We start from the raw sequence: 17320 nt of genomic DNA, 5'->3' as shown, positions 1-17320 counted from the left end.
ATATATATATATATATATATATATAGAGAGAGAGAGAGAGAGAGAGAGAGAGAGAGAGAGAGAGAGAGAGAGATATTATGATTTCTCTCCAACATACATAACCACCACATGGACACGCTACTACATATAATTAATTAAAAATTAATATATATAATTACGAACAAATAGACATCATGGTTAGCCAACCTTAAATCACACACACTAAGCAACATATTAAGTCTAGAAGATGTTAGTCAACTCTAAGTGTTTAACATTTTAAGCCTAGAAGTGTCATCTTAGTGTGACCACATATATTAAGCAACATATTAAGCGTATAAAATGTCAGTCAACTCTGCGTTTTTAACACTTTTAAGCCTAAAAGTGTAAGCTTAGGTAGGGGTCTCATGAGGCAAGCTCTATTTTTAAGGAAGAGACAATCCCATGAATAAAAAAAATTGTGCTTCTAGATTATTTGTAATCTTTTTCCAAAAAAATAAAAGCCCTTACTTTTTAGGCATGCAAATTTGTGTGGGTGAAAAAGGGGTGGGGCTAGAAATTATCCCACCAACTTAAGGATATTATCTGGCATTTGCCAAAAATTTAAGGTTAATTTCTATTAAAAAAAAAGTTTTGGAAGGAAAAAAATTATTTTTATTTATTTTTATTATGCACATACAAAAATATTTTCGAGACCAGCGTCCTTAAATTTCGAAAATTAAATTTTTGTAAGACCACTAGCGTTAAAATTTTCCTAAACAATTTCAGTGAACCTGCATTAGTCTGCATTAGTGTGGATAATTTAAGCCGTTCCGTGATCACCATGATGGTCTCATATATAAAAATATAATCACAGCAAATAGACGCACTCCTAAACAAATGTCGTCTTCGTTGGAGAGCAGATCACAAGGCAGCAAATGCGATGGAACTCCCCTTTCCTCAATCGAAGACATTCAAAGGCGCCTCATTCCGCCAAATCCTACACAAAATACAAATTACAGTGTCTCGTAAGTAAACTAATCAATTTCATTCTCAAGAACATGAAATTCACCAATATGCTTGAAGCTTGATCAAATTCAGTCCACAGGACGATCTGCTTCAAGGTATCTGGTATGCAATTTTTGTTTTTAATATTTAAGATGCAACACCTAAAATTCGAGTAATAACTTTTAAAATTTAAATAAATTTCTGTAGATCTACATAATTCTCTTTCATATTCGGTTAATAGAACAAGTTGTTTCTAAATGCCTGGTATATAAAAGATTTCAGCAACAAATTTAGTTAAAAAAGTAGTATGTTTTAAAAATCCAAAAAAGTGTATGATTAAACACGTGAAATTTTAATTTGCATTTGAAACTAGCTTAAATTTCACAAAATTCGGCTAGAAAAATAATAGGCTTCAATTTGAACCATTAACAACGTCTTATGTTCTGAATGTCTCTTTAAGATTTGTATTCCAAGATACGTAAATTTATTTACAAATTACAGAAAATGTTAAGCTTTGGAAAAATTCAAATCTGAAGCACTCAAAATGGCAATCTGTTGCAATTTGCAGCAGCAAGGATGCATAAATAAAAATATTCTCAAATTTGAAGATTAGAAAACATTCTATGAAATTCAGTCGAAAATGTTATGTATCGCAATTTGAGTAGCAGGGCTGCATTATTTCGAGTGATACTGCAGCGTTTGAGATTATATAATATAGTTTTGGCACGATTTCTTTAAATTGATAATTTTAGCAGCAAAACTTATAAAAAATTCGAGTAAATTTCGAGTAAATTTGAAGCTCTGGGAAGTTGCAGGAAATTTTGTTTTAAAAGAGCGATCAGTATGCTTGGATGTTTTTTTAATTTTATTTTATTTATTATGACATTTTAAAATACTTTATTTTTTAATAAAAAAGTTTTGGCATGACTTCTTTTTGTCTACAGCAATTAAAGGCAGCAAGGACACATCATCTATCATGTTTCTTAAACATTTGAAACTATTTTTTAGAGATATTGATGATAATTACATCAAACAGAACAAATTTAATAGCAATTCTTTAAAAAAATCGTTATATTGTAGTGAAATTTTTACCAAATACCTTCCAGAGAATGACTTGATTGCGATTTGCAGCAGCAAGGATGTATGACTACAATTATTTTTCAAGTATTGTAGATTAAATTTCAGGAATCTTCACGTCGAATTCTTCAAATTGGATATTTTTTACGCTTATGGAGGTGATTCGGGGACATCTTGTTGAATTTCTGAGCTACGTTCACTTACTCCCTTACCTGCGACTCTTTTGAAACTTAAAAACATTTTGTAACCGTTTACGTTTAAATCCTTTCCACCGTTTGTTTGAGAGGGCCGCCTCCCTACCTCCAGCCACATGTGCAAGCAGCAGCATTGTAAAAGGAAACAGCGGGAGATTTTAAGTAGAATGAAGAATAAGGGCGAAGCATTAATGAAGCAATTTTGTTTTTAGTGCCCATACATTTTAGGCGGGATTTTGAGTGAGATTCAGCGAGAGATTTTAGTCAAGGAAGAAGTCGTGAGGATAAGGGATAGGACCCCCCCAAAAAAGTCCATTTATGACTTATGAGAAGGTGGAAGTTACTAGAAAGAAGAACAGGTAGAGACAGAGGATGAGCAGCAAGGAGCAAAGAGAGTCAAAGAGGAAGAGGCGTAAGGCTGGATGAGCAGAAAAGGAGGAGGCTGCCAATCTCACAGTTATGTTTTGATCTTCTGTGCAGGTCTGTAAACTAAAAGAATATGGGAAGATACTTTATGGTTTTGTCATTCATTCGTGTAATTATGTAAACAAGACTTCATTTTCAGTTATTAAGAAGGAAGGATCGTTCATTTTGAAGCCACTCTTTTTCACGTGTTGATGTGCATTGAATTGGGTTGCTTTTCTGGTATATTGTTTGCCTGCAAAACTAGTTGCCCTGTTCTATGCTTAGGTTGTTGCTCAAGTGGACTATTATAGGCCTATACAGATGTGTGCAAATGTGTATCTGTGCTTTCATTTTAACCTGCATCAACAAGAAAATCGAGTGTGAGTCAGTTGATGTTGGGCTAAGTGATTCCTTGCTGATTTTCTATAGGCTGCGTGAGTTGCTTTTAATAGTGCAAACTCCCATCGTCAATCTGTGAGTCTAACAAGTGTATTTAACTAGTTCTGGCACTATAAGCTGTGTGTGTGGTGCCATCAGCGTGGTATCAGAGCGTAGGGTACAACTCTGGAAAAGATAGTACTAAGTTTGGCCTAGGGTTGGAAGAAATTCTACAAATAGTGATTGTGGGTGTGTGTTCCCGTGGCAAAAATGTTGCAGCGAGAAGGTTGCAGACGTGAGAAAGTGAGATTTAGTGTAGCATGATACCTCCAAGGAGAATAATGGCAGAGGTTGATGTATTAATAGATGTTGCAAGCAGGATAGATGAGGTAGTAGAGGCCATAAGGGGAGTGAAGGGAGAACAGATGCCCTAGAGGGAGACAGAAAAAAGGATAAGGGTTCATGAAAGAGCTAATAGTGAAAGTGAAGAGGAAGGAATTGATGCAATGGGACAAGGTGAAAATGTAGATGCAGGAGAGAGAAGGATGATAAGAGCTATCTCCAACATTGGGAAATGAATGAGGATGGAGCTACCAAGCCTCTTAGAAAGTTTGGAACTTGATGGGTTGATAGATTGGCTAACAAAAATGGAGGAATATTTTGAGTATGACGAGGTGGAATACCCTAGAAGAGTGATCCAAGGCAAAGGTTTTCAGGGATTTGTTTTACATGCAAACGATCAGACCATAGATTTTTATGAATGCCCACAACACTGGCCAAACGAATCAAGGAGGACAGAGACTACAAGTGCATATGCAACCAAAGATGTAGAATCCAGATAGCCAGATGAACCTGAGAAGGGAGAAGCAGCTGTCCGAAGGAGAAATCTATTTAGAACAGTGTACAAGACAGGTGGAAAATGTTACAAGGTTAAAATAGATAGTGGGAGTATTGACAATTTCTCAAATGAAATGATTGATAAATTGGGGTTAAAAAGGACAGCTCACCCAACTCCCTATATGGTGTCATGGCTACAAAAAGTGCGCTAAATCTTGGTTGATCAACGATGCCTAGTAAAAAAATTTATAGGCACTTACGAGGATTAGATGTGGTGTGATATCATGCCTATGGATGTGTGTCACTTTCTCTTTGGGAGAACGTGATAATTATATAGGAAAGCAATCCATGATGGGAGAACAAACACTTACACTTTGGAGAAGAATAGCCGAATTCATGCTCTTACATCATTGACAACTAAGGAAGAATACAATGATACTACAAGTAACTGGAAAATATTTTTGAAGGAGTTTAAACATAAAAAACTATGTTCAGCATTAGTCCTTGAGGTCCTGCAAATAGGGACAGTTGTTGACAATAGTGATATACCTTTGGAACTGAAGGAGTTGCTAGGGAAATTTGATGATATTGTATCTAAGGAGTTGCCAAAAAACTGCCACTTATGAGAAGCATCCATCATCACATTCATTTAATCCCAGGAGTGAGTTTACCCACCAAGGTTGCTTATAGATTGACCCCTGCAGAAATAAGAGGTAAACAAACAAGTACATGAGCTATTAAAAAAATGATTGATTAGAGAAAGCCGTAGCTTATGTGCAGTTTCAGCTGTGTTAGCACCAAAGGACAGTGAATGGAGGCTGTGCACAATTTCACCAGCCATCAGCAAGATAATTATAAGCATTGGTTTCCTTTGCCTAGAATGGATGATTTCATAGACTTGGGAAAGCTAAGTATTTTAGTAAAATTGATTTAAAAAGTGAACACCATCAAATTATGGTAAGAGAGGGTAATGAATGGAAAACCACTTTTAAGACAAAGGAAGGGTTGTACGAACTACGAATGGTTATTGATGCTCTTCAAATTGGAAAATGCACCTAGCACGTTTATGCAGTTAATGAATGAAATGTTGGGACCATTCTTGGGCAAATTTGTAATTGTTTATCTTGATGATATTCTGAATTTTGGCAACAAGGAAGAATATTTGTTGCATATTAGGCAAGTTTTGCAAAAGCTCAAGGAGGAGAAATTGCTGATTAACTTAAAGAATTGTAGTTTTGTAAAGGAGACATTGGTCTATTTGGTATTTGTTATCTCACCAAAGGAGCTGTAAATGGATCCTAAAAAAGAGCCATTGTGGAATGCCCTAACTTAAGAGTGCTGCATGAGGTCTGATGTTTCCATGGTCTAGCCAGCTTCTACTATAGGTTTATTTAAAATTTCAGTAGGATTTGTGCACCCATCATCAAAACTATGAGAGAAGATAGCAAGAGTTCAAGTGGACGACAAGAATGGATAAGAGTTTTGAGTATTTTAAAGAAGAAAGTTACCAATCAACCAATGTTCGCCTTGCCAAATTTCAGAAAAAGTATTTTAGGTGGATAGTGACATTAGTGGGACAGCCATAGAAATGGTTCTCAGCCAAGAGGGCAGACCCATAGCTTATTTCAGCTAGAAGCTTAATGATTCCAAGAGGAGGTGTTCCATTTACGATCAAGAGTTTTATGCTATAAAGAAGGCACTAAAGAAATGGTGCCTTTATTTGCTCTCTAAGGAATTTGTCTACACGGATTATCATGCTTTGCAATTTATTAATAGCCAAACCAAACTCAATCAATAGCATATGAAATGGGTGGAGTTCCAACAAGGTTATAGGTTATACTTTTGCTCTTAAACATCATAGTGGGAGTTCAAACAAAGTACTAGATGCTTTGAGTAAGAAAGAAGCATTATCGATAGAGATAAGTGCTGAAGTAGTTAATGCCAATGCCATGGAGCCATACAAGGCACCAAGCCTCCTAGCATGGATATAACATTGTGGATGGATTAATTCATTCAAGATAAACTATTATTCAAAGGACCGTAGCTATGCCTAGCTCAAGGATCTATGAGGGAGAACCTAATAAAGGAGAAACACTGTGGGAGATTGCTTGGGCATTTTGGGGCTAATAAGACTTCAGCACAACTCAGCAAGACATATTTTTTTTATCTATAACTCAATGAGACATATTATTGGCCAAATAAGGGATTCAATACGAGTCTACATCAGCCATTGCCCATGCCAGAGAGATTGTGAGATGACATTAGCATGGAATTTGTTCTTAGGTTGCCAAGGACATAATGAGATAAGGACTCATACTTTGTGGTTGTTGATAGATTCTTGAAAATAGCCCATTTTGTAGCTTGCAAAAAGACCAATGATGGCACTCATGTTGCAATTTTATTCTTCTCAAAGCTTGTTAGGCTGCATGGTTTACTGAAAAGTAGAGTTTCGGATTGTGATACTAAGTTTGTGAGACATTTTTTGGAGGACTCTTTGCAAGAAACTGGGTATACATTTAAAATTTACTTCTGCATATCATTCTCAAATGGATGGAACACTGGTATTGGCATAGTGTGATAGTTAAGTTGTGTTGTTATTGTTCTTGCCATCAAGGTTCAAAACTCATTGGGGTGTTATTGTTGAGTGTTTTCCTTGGGGTGAGATCCCACATTTTTTACCTCACCAGTTCATAGTTCCGGGTCAAAAGTGTTTACCCTTTAAAACATTTAAAAAATGGATGGGTAGACCAAATTTGTTACTTGGGAAATTTGCAAAAGTGTAAGCAGTGCAATTCGGTATTGTCACAAGTAGGGTTTGCCTATAACAACTTAGTAAATAGAAGCATGGGTAAGACTCCAAAACAAAGTTATGAGTACAGCCCAAGGGGTGTTTCAGAATTAAGGGAACTTGCAAACACCTAGGATCATGTGATAAGTGCTAAAATCAAAGAGTTCTCCAAGCACATTGATGTAGAGCCAGGCAACAACTAGGTGAAAACCTTCTCTCACCCACAATTACTATGTCCAAAACAAGTTCTTTTCCTTGTTCAAGGTGTAAACAACACACCTACCAAATTCTCAACTCACGCAACAATTTGTTTGACCGGATCCATACTGGTTTAGTCTCTTCTGGTATCGGTATGATGAAAACACTCTACCCTTGTGTGAACTGGTTTAGTGTCTTCCAGTAACGGTGGGATGGAAACCTATTGGATTTTGTCTATTGGTGGTCCAACCAACACAAAACACCCACAAGATCTGGCTAATGTGTTAGGGAATACTTGCCTCACAACTGTCCTATTGGCTAGTAGCCCTACCGGTTGAGTTTTCCAAACACAACTTGACAAAATTCCAAAGGACAAGACAAACTAAAGGTAGATTCAGTTACCCTTTATCTAGTTACACAATTACCAAAAAGCTTAGGCTCTAACCACAAGTTGAAAGGTATGTACCCTTGTTGTCCTTCCAGACCTAATTAAACCAATTAGGCCTAATTTACAAAGCAAGTACCCCTTGTATTAGTCCCCCGACTAAACCAACACTTTTGCAACTTGGGGTAAGGTGTCAAACCACCAAATCCAAGGTTTCAAGACTTGATCCCATCTTCTTTATCTTCTGCAAGTGATTTCCACTTCTACTTTTCAGGCAGTCACATAGAGATGCATGCCTAGGGTCAATTCAATCTCTCTGGTCTTGGAGTCTCCCTGCAAACCCTAAGTGTCGGTAGGGTTTGTGACCAGTTTGGGTAGAATTGGATGGATCTCTACAACCCGATTGTTACAAAACCACAAACTTGATTCAAATGAAAGGTAAGAGACTTCCTGTTTACGTGTATTTTGTACACTATCAAACACAGAATAAAATACCCAAGGGTACCTTATCCTCTCTTGAGTAAAGCCTCTAAATGCTGAAGATATCACAAAAAGGATCAATCAGGGTGACTTCAAGGTTCTTCGCTGTAGGATCTCTACGTGTGGATAAGCACCAGTGGTCGTTGTGAATGCTGTTTCTTCAAGGGGTCTTACGCACTTTGAAAGCTGGTCTGTGTTGCTCTCACTCGACTGCAGGAACAGGATTTTTCCTAATACTAACAAATTCTCAAAAAAGATCAAAAGATAGGGTTTTCAAGAGATGAATTCTACTCTAATCCTAAGAATGACTCAATGTAGGCTAGACTTGGTAAGATTCTACCAATTTCAGTATTGCCAAGGGATTACAACTTTACTGGAATTGGTGCGATCTTCTAAGGTGATTAGTGGTTTTCAAATCATCAAGGATTATAGACACTATCATAAAGATACATGCCAATATTTCAATGATAATTGAATGTTCAAGCAATTTCAATATTTCCAGTTGACCACACAAGGCGTCCTTACAATCAGTAAGAAGTTAGTGGTATGGATACGAATCTCACCAAAGATCAAGCATAACACTTAGTCCTTCAAACTTAAATACTACTTCAACTGAGAATGATTCAAGAAGATAAACAACCATGAAGATAGCCACAAGTATTGCAATAAAACACTATAACTTCAATATTTTATTGATCTCAAAGCCAAATGGACAACAATTGTTCAAAATTCTTTCTTCACTACTCAATCTTGCTACACAATAACTTTCTCTCTAAGCTCTCTAATCTCTTTCTCTAAAATCTAATGACAAAATGAAAATGAGTGAGGGTATATATAGCATCCTCAATTACAATGAACGGCCCAGATCGAAAGAAGATCAAAGGCTAAGATTCTGACACCTAAACCCTAATTAGGGTTTATTACAAAAAGTCCCCCTTTTAGATGAACATTATTAAATGCATAGCCAAATATTTAATTGGCACAAAAGTCGAGGAAACATAGACCAATGATAATTAAGATGCCACATCATCCTATAACAACCTTTCTTCTAGAACCTTGTTCCCTTTCCTATGCTCTTTCTTAGGATATCCAACGAATCTGGACACAATTCCTTCAATCTCGGCAATAGGAATCTCGGGAAGATTCTTCATTCGTTCCTCCAAGTGAATGACCTGATCGAAAGCAGTGAGAAGAGCTGATTCCCATCCAAGTTCGAGTTCTTTGATCTTCTCAATCAGGAGCATGGTTGTGAACATCAGATCTCGTTGCTCATCTGTGATGACATTTTCCTCTTTGCAAAAGATGACCTTGATTCTATCCTCCAACTCTTGGACGTCCACATCTGTCTCAATCTCGATTCGTCGGCCAAGGATGGTACACAATACTTCAAACACTTTATCCTGAATTGGATGGATGACACCTTCAACTTGACTGCATTTTGAGCTGATGTCTTCAAAAAGGACCTCTTTTATCTTGAGCAGAGTTGACCACTGTAATAGGTTATGAGATCCTCCATCCATTATCTTTTCCTGCGCTAGGATCCGTCTTGGTGTTTGCCTTATTACTTGCAGGACAGGAATGATAACATCTCTAGTATGAGCAAAAGCGGCTACAGTAATCAATAAATTATGAATAATCTCAAGGACCTGGATAGCTTGATGGATTGTCTTCATCATCCTTGTCACAAACTCGACGGCTACCGTGTGGGATTTATCAATCCAAGAACTCATAAGCTGAACCAAGCTTTTGACCCTTTCTGCTTCTCCAACTGATTCAAGAGGAAGTGCTTGCACAGGAGATACCGCTGGATCCTGACATCTCAAGGGCTGACTGAGATGACTAAAGTAGCCTCTCCAAGCACCGACCTCTCTCTCAAGCCTCTTATTCTTTTCCACTTCTTCCTTGAGTTTGTCCTTAAGTGCCTCAAATGAATCGGTTGCCTCATCCATTGCATGTTCAGTAGTGAGTGGACCAAGCTCTAATGTTTCCACATCATACTCATCTGCAAGAATTTCGTCTTCATACTTGTCCACTACTGGTGTAGCTATTTGCAATTTCCTGGATCCTGCCTCATCTCTGATCACCTTGGACATCTTGGAGGCCTTCTTCTTTTCCGTTACTTCTTGAGAATTTCCTATAAGGCTTTCCAAATCAATCATATTTTCTTCCTCCTCAATCACGATCACCCTTGTCAGTCTCTCCTTCAACCAATCTGGGATGGCGGATCTTGTCTCTCTAACTTGTATTTCTTTAAGCAAGGGTTCATCTTCGCGGAGAGGAGATGTCGCTTCATCATCATTTCCTTGATCTTCCTATAGCTCATCAATTTGTAGAGGTTGACTTGATGAATGTTGAGGTGTTTGTCCCTTCTCAGGCTTATCATTTTGTACCATGGATTCCATAGATTCATCAATCTCAGGTACCATCTTCTCTTGACCTTCAGCTTGACTTGCCTTCTTTCCATGTCGAGAAGATGTGCCTGATGGGCGATCTCGATTGGCCTCTTGCTTCTTCTTGGAGGATTCTCTTTTCTCAGGTCTTTCTTTCCTCTTTGCGCCTCTAGGATGAGAAGTGTCTTCACTCACGCTTGCTCCTCCTTCTTCTGGTCTTTCCTCCAAAGTAAAAGTCATTGGTACGTTCTGCTCTCTTAACTTCTGATGTTGTACATCCACCCATCTGCGAGTACATGATAAAACTAGAGCCATCAAAGCTCTCAAGTCCAAAATCTCAGGCTCGTTCCAATCTATCTTCACTCTCTTATCCTCTTTGTCATAGGATGACTGGAGGTATCTGCCGTTGTCCTGGGTTTGATCGGCTACTCTGTAAACCTTGCATTTTCTGATGAAATCTAAAGGCAATCTGGAATGCATCTTCCTTTTAACTTCTAAATCATTTGAGAGATTCATCCAAAAGTCTTCCACCTGAAACTCATGTCCGTACTTCCTAGCAACTGTCTCCTCCATATAACCGTAAGGATCAAAATTCTCCCGTGGGGCAAAGAAGGTGAATGAATACAAGGCTAATTCCTTCTCTGCATCCTCCGAAGCTTGAGTATTAGGACATACCTCCACTGAATTCCCCAATATGACAAGTACGGGAACTCCATTTCCATGCTTGTGTCTGGATACCTTTGCACAAGCTACCAATTGTCTGGTTACCTCAAGTAACACTATTCTATCTGTCGGATATCTCGGCAACATGTAAGGAGGTGAAGGACATCCCTGAACTCTGATGTATGTAAACTTTTGAAACTGGATGAACCATGCACCATACCTCTTCACAAGCTCTTGTGCATCCAGAGATAGTCGATTGTGAATCCTGCCTTGCAATATCCTAGTGATATTCATCGTGAAGGTATCATTGACTAACTTGTAGTCACTTCCAGGTGGATGATGCAGATGAACATAAGAGTCACAAACTCTCACCTCTCCGGGTCCTCTCCCGATCACACCCCTGTGAGGTAGCCCTGCATACTCGAAACTCCTGATCAAGGCATATATGACGTATGAGCTCATGTGGAACGACTTGGTAGGCCTTAGTCTTCTCAACTGCACGTCCAAGCTATTGCTAATAATTTTGGCCCAATGAAGCGTTCCTTTTCCTTGGACTATCACTTGAATGAAGAAGAACATCCACTTCTCGAAGTAGAAGGCTTGAGGAGCCCCTGTAACTCGATTGAGCAAAGTTATCAAATCTCTGTACTCCTCTTGGAAATCAATCCTATGTGGTGTGTTAGGAATCTTGTTCAGACGAGGACGACTTTTGAGCAACCAATTCTTGGTGATGAGGTTCAAACAGGTGTCAGGATCATCTTCATACATTGACCTGGCTCCTTCTAAACTTTTGTAAATCATATCTTTATGCTCTGGAAGATGAAGAGCCTCACTTATAGCCTCCTCTGAAAGGTAAGCTAAAGTGTTTCCTTCCTTGGATACGATCGATCTTGATTGTGAGTCATAGTGGCGGGCACACTCGATCATCAGCTCATGACACTGGACTGCTGGAGGGAAACCTGCCGCTTTGATGATGCCACTTTCAATTATCTTCTTCACGACGGGTGATGGCTTGCCAATGTAGGGGACCTCTCAAAACTTCTTCACACTGAAGTTTCCCAAGTTGGTATCTCCGATATTACTCCATTTGGACACGATCCTGGTCTCCAATTCGTCGTTCTTCTGATCTTCCTTGATGAGAGCTGGACGACTAGTGGATGCTCCTGCCTTTGGAGTTGCCATCTTGACACCCACACAACATTTCACAATTAGCAATAGATCTTGAAGTGTAGAAATTAAACTTAAAAGGAAGATATAAGATTTTAATTAGGAAACTTCATGATAAATCTTGAGTTATCATTCCCTAATTAACCATGCGATACTTAGATTTTTCCAAAACAAATGTTCAAAAATCAAATCTTCAACAAGGGTGTCAAGATGATTTCGCCATACCTCCTCTTGAGTATTAAACTCTAAGAAATGATGCAAAAATAGATGAATTTCGCTAGGCAAAATGTAGATCAAAGCCTTCTCTTGAATGAATTGCGCCTCCTCTAGCTTTTGAAAAGATAAAACTCCACCTCCTTCTAGTCTTCAACACTTGAAAGAAATTCGCTCCAAGTACACCAGATTTCGCACCTCCTTCTACCTCCCCAAATTCGCACTTAAGGCAATGATTGAATGATTTGAAATGTGAAAAAACTCCTCCAATATATAGAGCGCTCACCCTTTTGCTCCCTCTAAGCCGACTTGGCAAAAAAGAGGTTAAAAAATAAATAAAATTCCAAAAAAAGGGGGCCGACTTGGCAAAATAAATCAAAATAAGGCCTTGAGCGCTTTATATTTAATTTTAATTTAATAAAAATTAATTTTAAATGCCTCCAAGATAGAAGTTCGATTTTTTAAGGCTTAAAATTAATTTATTAAATGCCAAAATGTTTTTAATTTAATGTCAATTTAATCTTAATTTTCCAAAACGCCTCAAAATTAGCAATGTTGGTGATCAAGTGCAATTTGGAGAATATGAATTTTTAAAACAAGGCTTAATGAGATTTCATGAGGATTTCACCCTGGACCCTCTCTGAGGGTCAGGAGCGATTTTTGAATTTTAGCCTTGAATATTTCACATTATGACTTGAAAATCTCCTGGAGGGTAAATTGATATCTAGTTAACGCGTTGCACTTCCAATCTGACATTTTTTATGAGGAAAAATAGGTGAAAATGTAAATTTCGCCCTGGACCTTCATTGAGGGTCAGGAGCGATTTTTCATTTTCTAGCTGGAATCCACCTCAACTTGTTTGTTAAACTCACAATGTCACTTCCAAAATCCATTTCCTTGCACTATAAAGTTAATTCATCAATAATTTTGAAGGAAATAATGTCTTTGAAGGCAATTTCGCTCTGGACCCTCTCTGAGGGTCAGGAGCGATTTTTCTGTTTTCAACAAAGTCCATCATTTCTAGTCAAAACTTCTTCAGGCGGGTGGAGAAAGTCCTTTATTTTCCATTTATGATCAAAACTTGGTCCTTTTCATTGCAAAATGAAGGAAATCAAAATCTCGCTATGGGCCCTCTATGAGGGTCAGGAGCGACTTTTCATTTTTTGCTCAAATTTAGCATTTTTCAACCTCCAAAATCTCTTCAAGACATTTCAACTAGGCCCCCTCACTGACTTGCAAACTTAGCTTTGTCAAATTTTGGGGAAAAGGTGTGTTTTTGGTGTTTTTCGCTCTGGGCCCTCCCTGAGGGTCAGGAGCGACTTTTTGATCTTGAGCTTGATTATCCACCATTTTTCATTGAAACTTCATTCATCACTTGGCAATGTTCTTCCTTCATCCATCTCATCCAAACTCGCTTTGTTGTTGCAAGGTAAAATGAGGATTTTCAATAATTTCGCTCTGGGCCCTCTTTGAGGGTCAGGAGCGATTTTTCATTTTTTGACAAAAATCATCAAGTTTCAAAGGCAAAACAATATTCATCATGCTTTTGGAGGTCTCTTCGCCTTATCCTAACCTTGCCTTAGCACCATTTTGAAGAAAACATGCATTTTGTGAAAATCTCGCTCTGGACCTTCAGTGAGGGTCAGGAGCGACTTTTTGGTTTTAGGCAAATTCCTTTATCTTTTAATCTTCAAATCACCTCCAAGGCATAACATATCACGTTCTCCTCCTGTCCAAGAAAGATTTTATCTCAATTCTTCAAACCAAGGAGAGAATCCTAGAAAATCGCTATGGGCCCTCTCTGAGGGTCCGGAGCGATTTTTGTAATTGCCTTCAAAATTTTGATTCTCAACGATTTCTTTTCACTTCAAGGCTTTTCAAACATCGTTTCAAACCCATGCCTAACCTTAGCTTTCCTCAAACTTGGATGAAAAGTTCCCATATTAGGTTTCTCGCTATGGACCCTCTCTGAGGGTCAGGAGCGATTTTTTGATTTTGGGTTGATTTCATCCTGTGTTGATCCTCCAAATTATATTCAACGGATAGAATAGGCTTTCCTTCATCCCTTCCAATCATAAAACATACTTTGCCCTTGCAAGAATAATGCATATTTGAAAATCTCGCCCTGGATCCTCTCTGAGGGTCAGGAGCGATTTTTGCTACCTGGACCAAAATGCTTCACTTTTCATCTAAAAATAACTTTGCCAAGGAAGATGTCATCTTGTTCTTTGCTATGAATAAAAATTCATGTCCAAGAAAGGTCCAAAAATGTGCACACAAAGAAAATCGTTGTGGGCCCTCTCTGAGGGTCAGGAGAGATTTTACCTTTCTTGGGCAAAACCCCTTCAATTCATCATCTTTGATCAAGTCTGGATACTTCATTGTGCTCATTTCATCCATCCCCATGCCTTTGACATCTTAAGTCGACCAAATAAGGCTAGCAATGACCCCTATAAGATTTCTCGCTGTGGGCCCTCTCTCAGGGTCAGGAGCGATTTTTCTCTTAGTTTCCAAAATTCACCATCTTTCACGTCTCCAAACCGTCCAAAGCATCAAGTCACGTTCAATCATCCTTCCAGGAGACCCTGCACAAAGCAATTTAGAAAAGTCAGTGACAAATATGACTTAAACAACATTTTCGCCCTGGGCCTTCATTGAGGGTCAGGAGCTGTTTTACCCTTTTTGGCCAAACTGCTTCAAATTTAAGTCTCAAACTGCTTCACAAGGCAAAGTCAGGTCATTTTCAAGGTCAGGAACCAGTTAGCAAGTCCATAAAAAACAAGAAATTGCACTCAGGATAAATTTCGCCCTGGGCCCTCTCTGAGGGTCAGGAGCGATTTGTCTATTTCAGGCATCATCTTGCTTCAAAAATTTGATCAAAATTCACCTAGGCAAGAACACACAATTTTACCTTCAAAAATGCTAACACTTAGTCAAAATTGGATTTTACCTTAAAAACCTTTATTAGACCTAACCTGAGACCTATTTGACTCTCCTGAAAGACTTACCTAATTTCAATCATCTCAATTCTTAGGGAGGACACTTAACAATTCTCCAAAATTTGACTGGACTTAGCCTGAATGACGCCCAAAAGAACCCCTAAGGTTTAACCCTAGTCCAAATAGACAACTCACTCATTCAAAACCCTAAAAACAGAGAGAAGAACAAGCAGAGAGAAGCAAAAACAAAGCAAAAAGAGGGGGGGTCCCCATTCTAATGGGGCGATGTGTGAAATGGTCACAACACTTCCCTAATTCATTCAATTGGTTTCAGACATCCACCAATCCGTACTGATCGGAAATGAATAGCAAAAACACAAAATTTCATAAAACTCCAAGTATAATGTATTGCTCCAAACTCCAAAACATCATCAAATTTCATCAACTTCAACAACTACGCCAACAACAACCTAGAATCGATCCAAGTGGGCATAATATAGCTTCCCTAACGGTTTCCAACCACTTTTCAAACTTTGGAACCATTGGAGGATTAGTTATCCCTTTTTACAACATTTTGAAATGACAGCAAAAGTTAACTTGCACTTTTCAAACTTGGCGACTCCAAGGTGTATTCGACCTATTCCAAGGATTGGTCTGATGTTTCTAAGACCAATATTTATTTGCCTGACTCATGCCTAGACTCCTGCTGACCCACATGGTCATTTATCCATGGTGGCTTATAAAATGTAACCATGACAATGCCTTACATCAATTGGGTCTTATTGACTCACAAAACTATCAACCTATTACAAATGATCATTTTCACCTCATGGGTGATATTAGGCTCTTTTCGACTTCATTTGTGTCCTCCTTTGTGTCTTTGGGTGCTCATGCACCACATATGCAAGATTTACAGAAGCAAATAAAGGAACGACTAACCTGGAGTAGCCAATGGTATAAAGTTATAAACAAGTGAATTCAGAAAGGAGAGAAGAATTTTGAAGTGGGAGATACGGTGCTTGCACATCTATGGAAGGAAAGATTCCTGAGTTAGACTTACAACAAGTTCAAGTAGAAGAAAATTAGACCTTGTAGAATTATGAATTTTTTTTCATCAAATGCTTATGAGTTGGAATTACCTACAGACCTAGACATCTCTACCATTTTTAATGTCTCTGATTTGTACATTTACTATGAGGGAGAGACACTGCAGCAGCAAGAGAAAGAGGAAACACCACCGAAAAGATGGATGACACAATTATCTGAGAGAGAACAAGTAGAGATTAAAAGTATTTTAAATTCCAGAGTGAGCAGGAAGGACTAGAGGCAGAGAATACATGAATATTTGATGAAATAGAAGAATAGGCTAGCAGGGAATGCTAGCTAGTTGAGCTCAGTAAAGATTGAGCATTTTGAGTTCAGCTCGCAGCAAAAAGTAGTTTTGGCAATGACCAGGTGCTTGACCTGGGTAATTTGATGCAAGGGCATCATGTGGAATTCTTGAGCTACGCTCATTTATTGCTCTACCTGCGACTCTTTTGAAATTTAAAAACTTTTGTTAATCATTTGAATTTAAATCCCTACCGCCAATTGTTTGAGAGGGCCACCCACCTACCTTCAAACACATTTACCAGCAACAGCATTAGAAAAAGAAACAGGTGGGAGATTTTGAGCTGGATAAAGCTTGAAAATAGGGACCAAGCATTAAAGAAGATTTTTTTGGGGGGCCCATACATTTTAGGTAGGATTTTGAATGAGATTTAGAGAGATTGTAGTCAGGAAAGAAGCTGCGAGGATAAGGGACAGGACAAGAACAAAAAAGGTTCAGTTTTGAGGTGGTATGAGCTACCAGAAAGAAGAGCACGCAGAGACAGAGGACAAGCAGCAAGGAACAAAGAGAATCAAACAGGAAGAGGCGTAAGGCTGCGTGAGTTAATCTGTGTTTTGGTAACTTATTGTTATTTGTGTAATCCCATTCATTGTATGTAAACAAGACTTCATTTTCAGTTAATGAGAGGGAATGACCGTTCATTCAAAAGCTACTCTTTTTCATGTGTTGATCTCTGTTTGACTTTGATTGATTTTCTTTGTCTGCAAAGCTAGTTACCCTGTTCAGTGCTTAGGTTGTTGCTGCAGTGGACTGTTATAAGTATATACATTTTTATGCATGTCTGTGTGCATTTTCATTTTAACCTGCAGCATCAGAAAAGACAACTGGGGTTCCATTGAGGTTGGCCTAAGGA

General features: G+C 38.4%; 1 protein-coding gene across 6 annotated transcripts in view; it reads left to right on the top strand.

The window, feature by feature from the left end:
- The first annotated feature begins 715 nt into the window (after positions 1-715).
- The window catches only part of LOC131065652 (uncharacterized), a 71501-nt gene continuing 54896 nt past the window's right edge, over positions 716-17320 (top strand). Inside the window, exon 1 of one of the 6 annotated variants that reach the window (XM_058000234.2) lies at positions 716-983. In XM_058000234.2, the coding sequence (XP_057856217.1) occupies positions 856-983 (128 nt within the window). In that variant the 5' untranslated portion in view covers positions 716-855. The other 5 variants (XM_058000235.2, XM_058000233.2, XR_009371904.1 and 2 more) reach the window with 5 other exon arrangements.

This window comes from Cryptomeria japonica, chromosome 3 (genome assembly GCF_030272615.1).
Source record: "Cryptomeria japonica chromosome 3, Sugi_1.0, whole genome shotgun sequence".
Lineage (NCBI taxonomy): Eukaryota > Viridiplantae > Streptophyta > Pinopsida > Cupressales > Cupressaceae > Cryptomeria > Cryptomeria japonica.
This window is presented reverse-complemented; position numbering and strand designations above follow the sequence as displayed.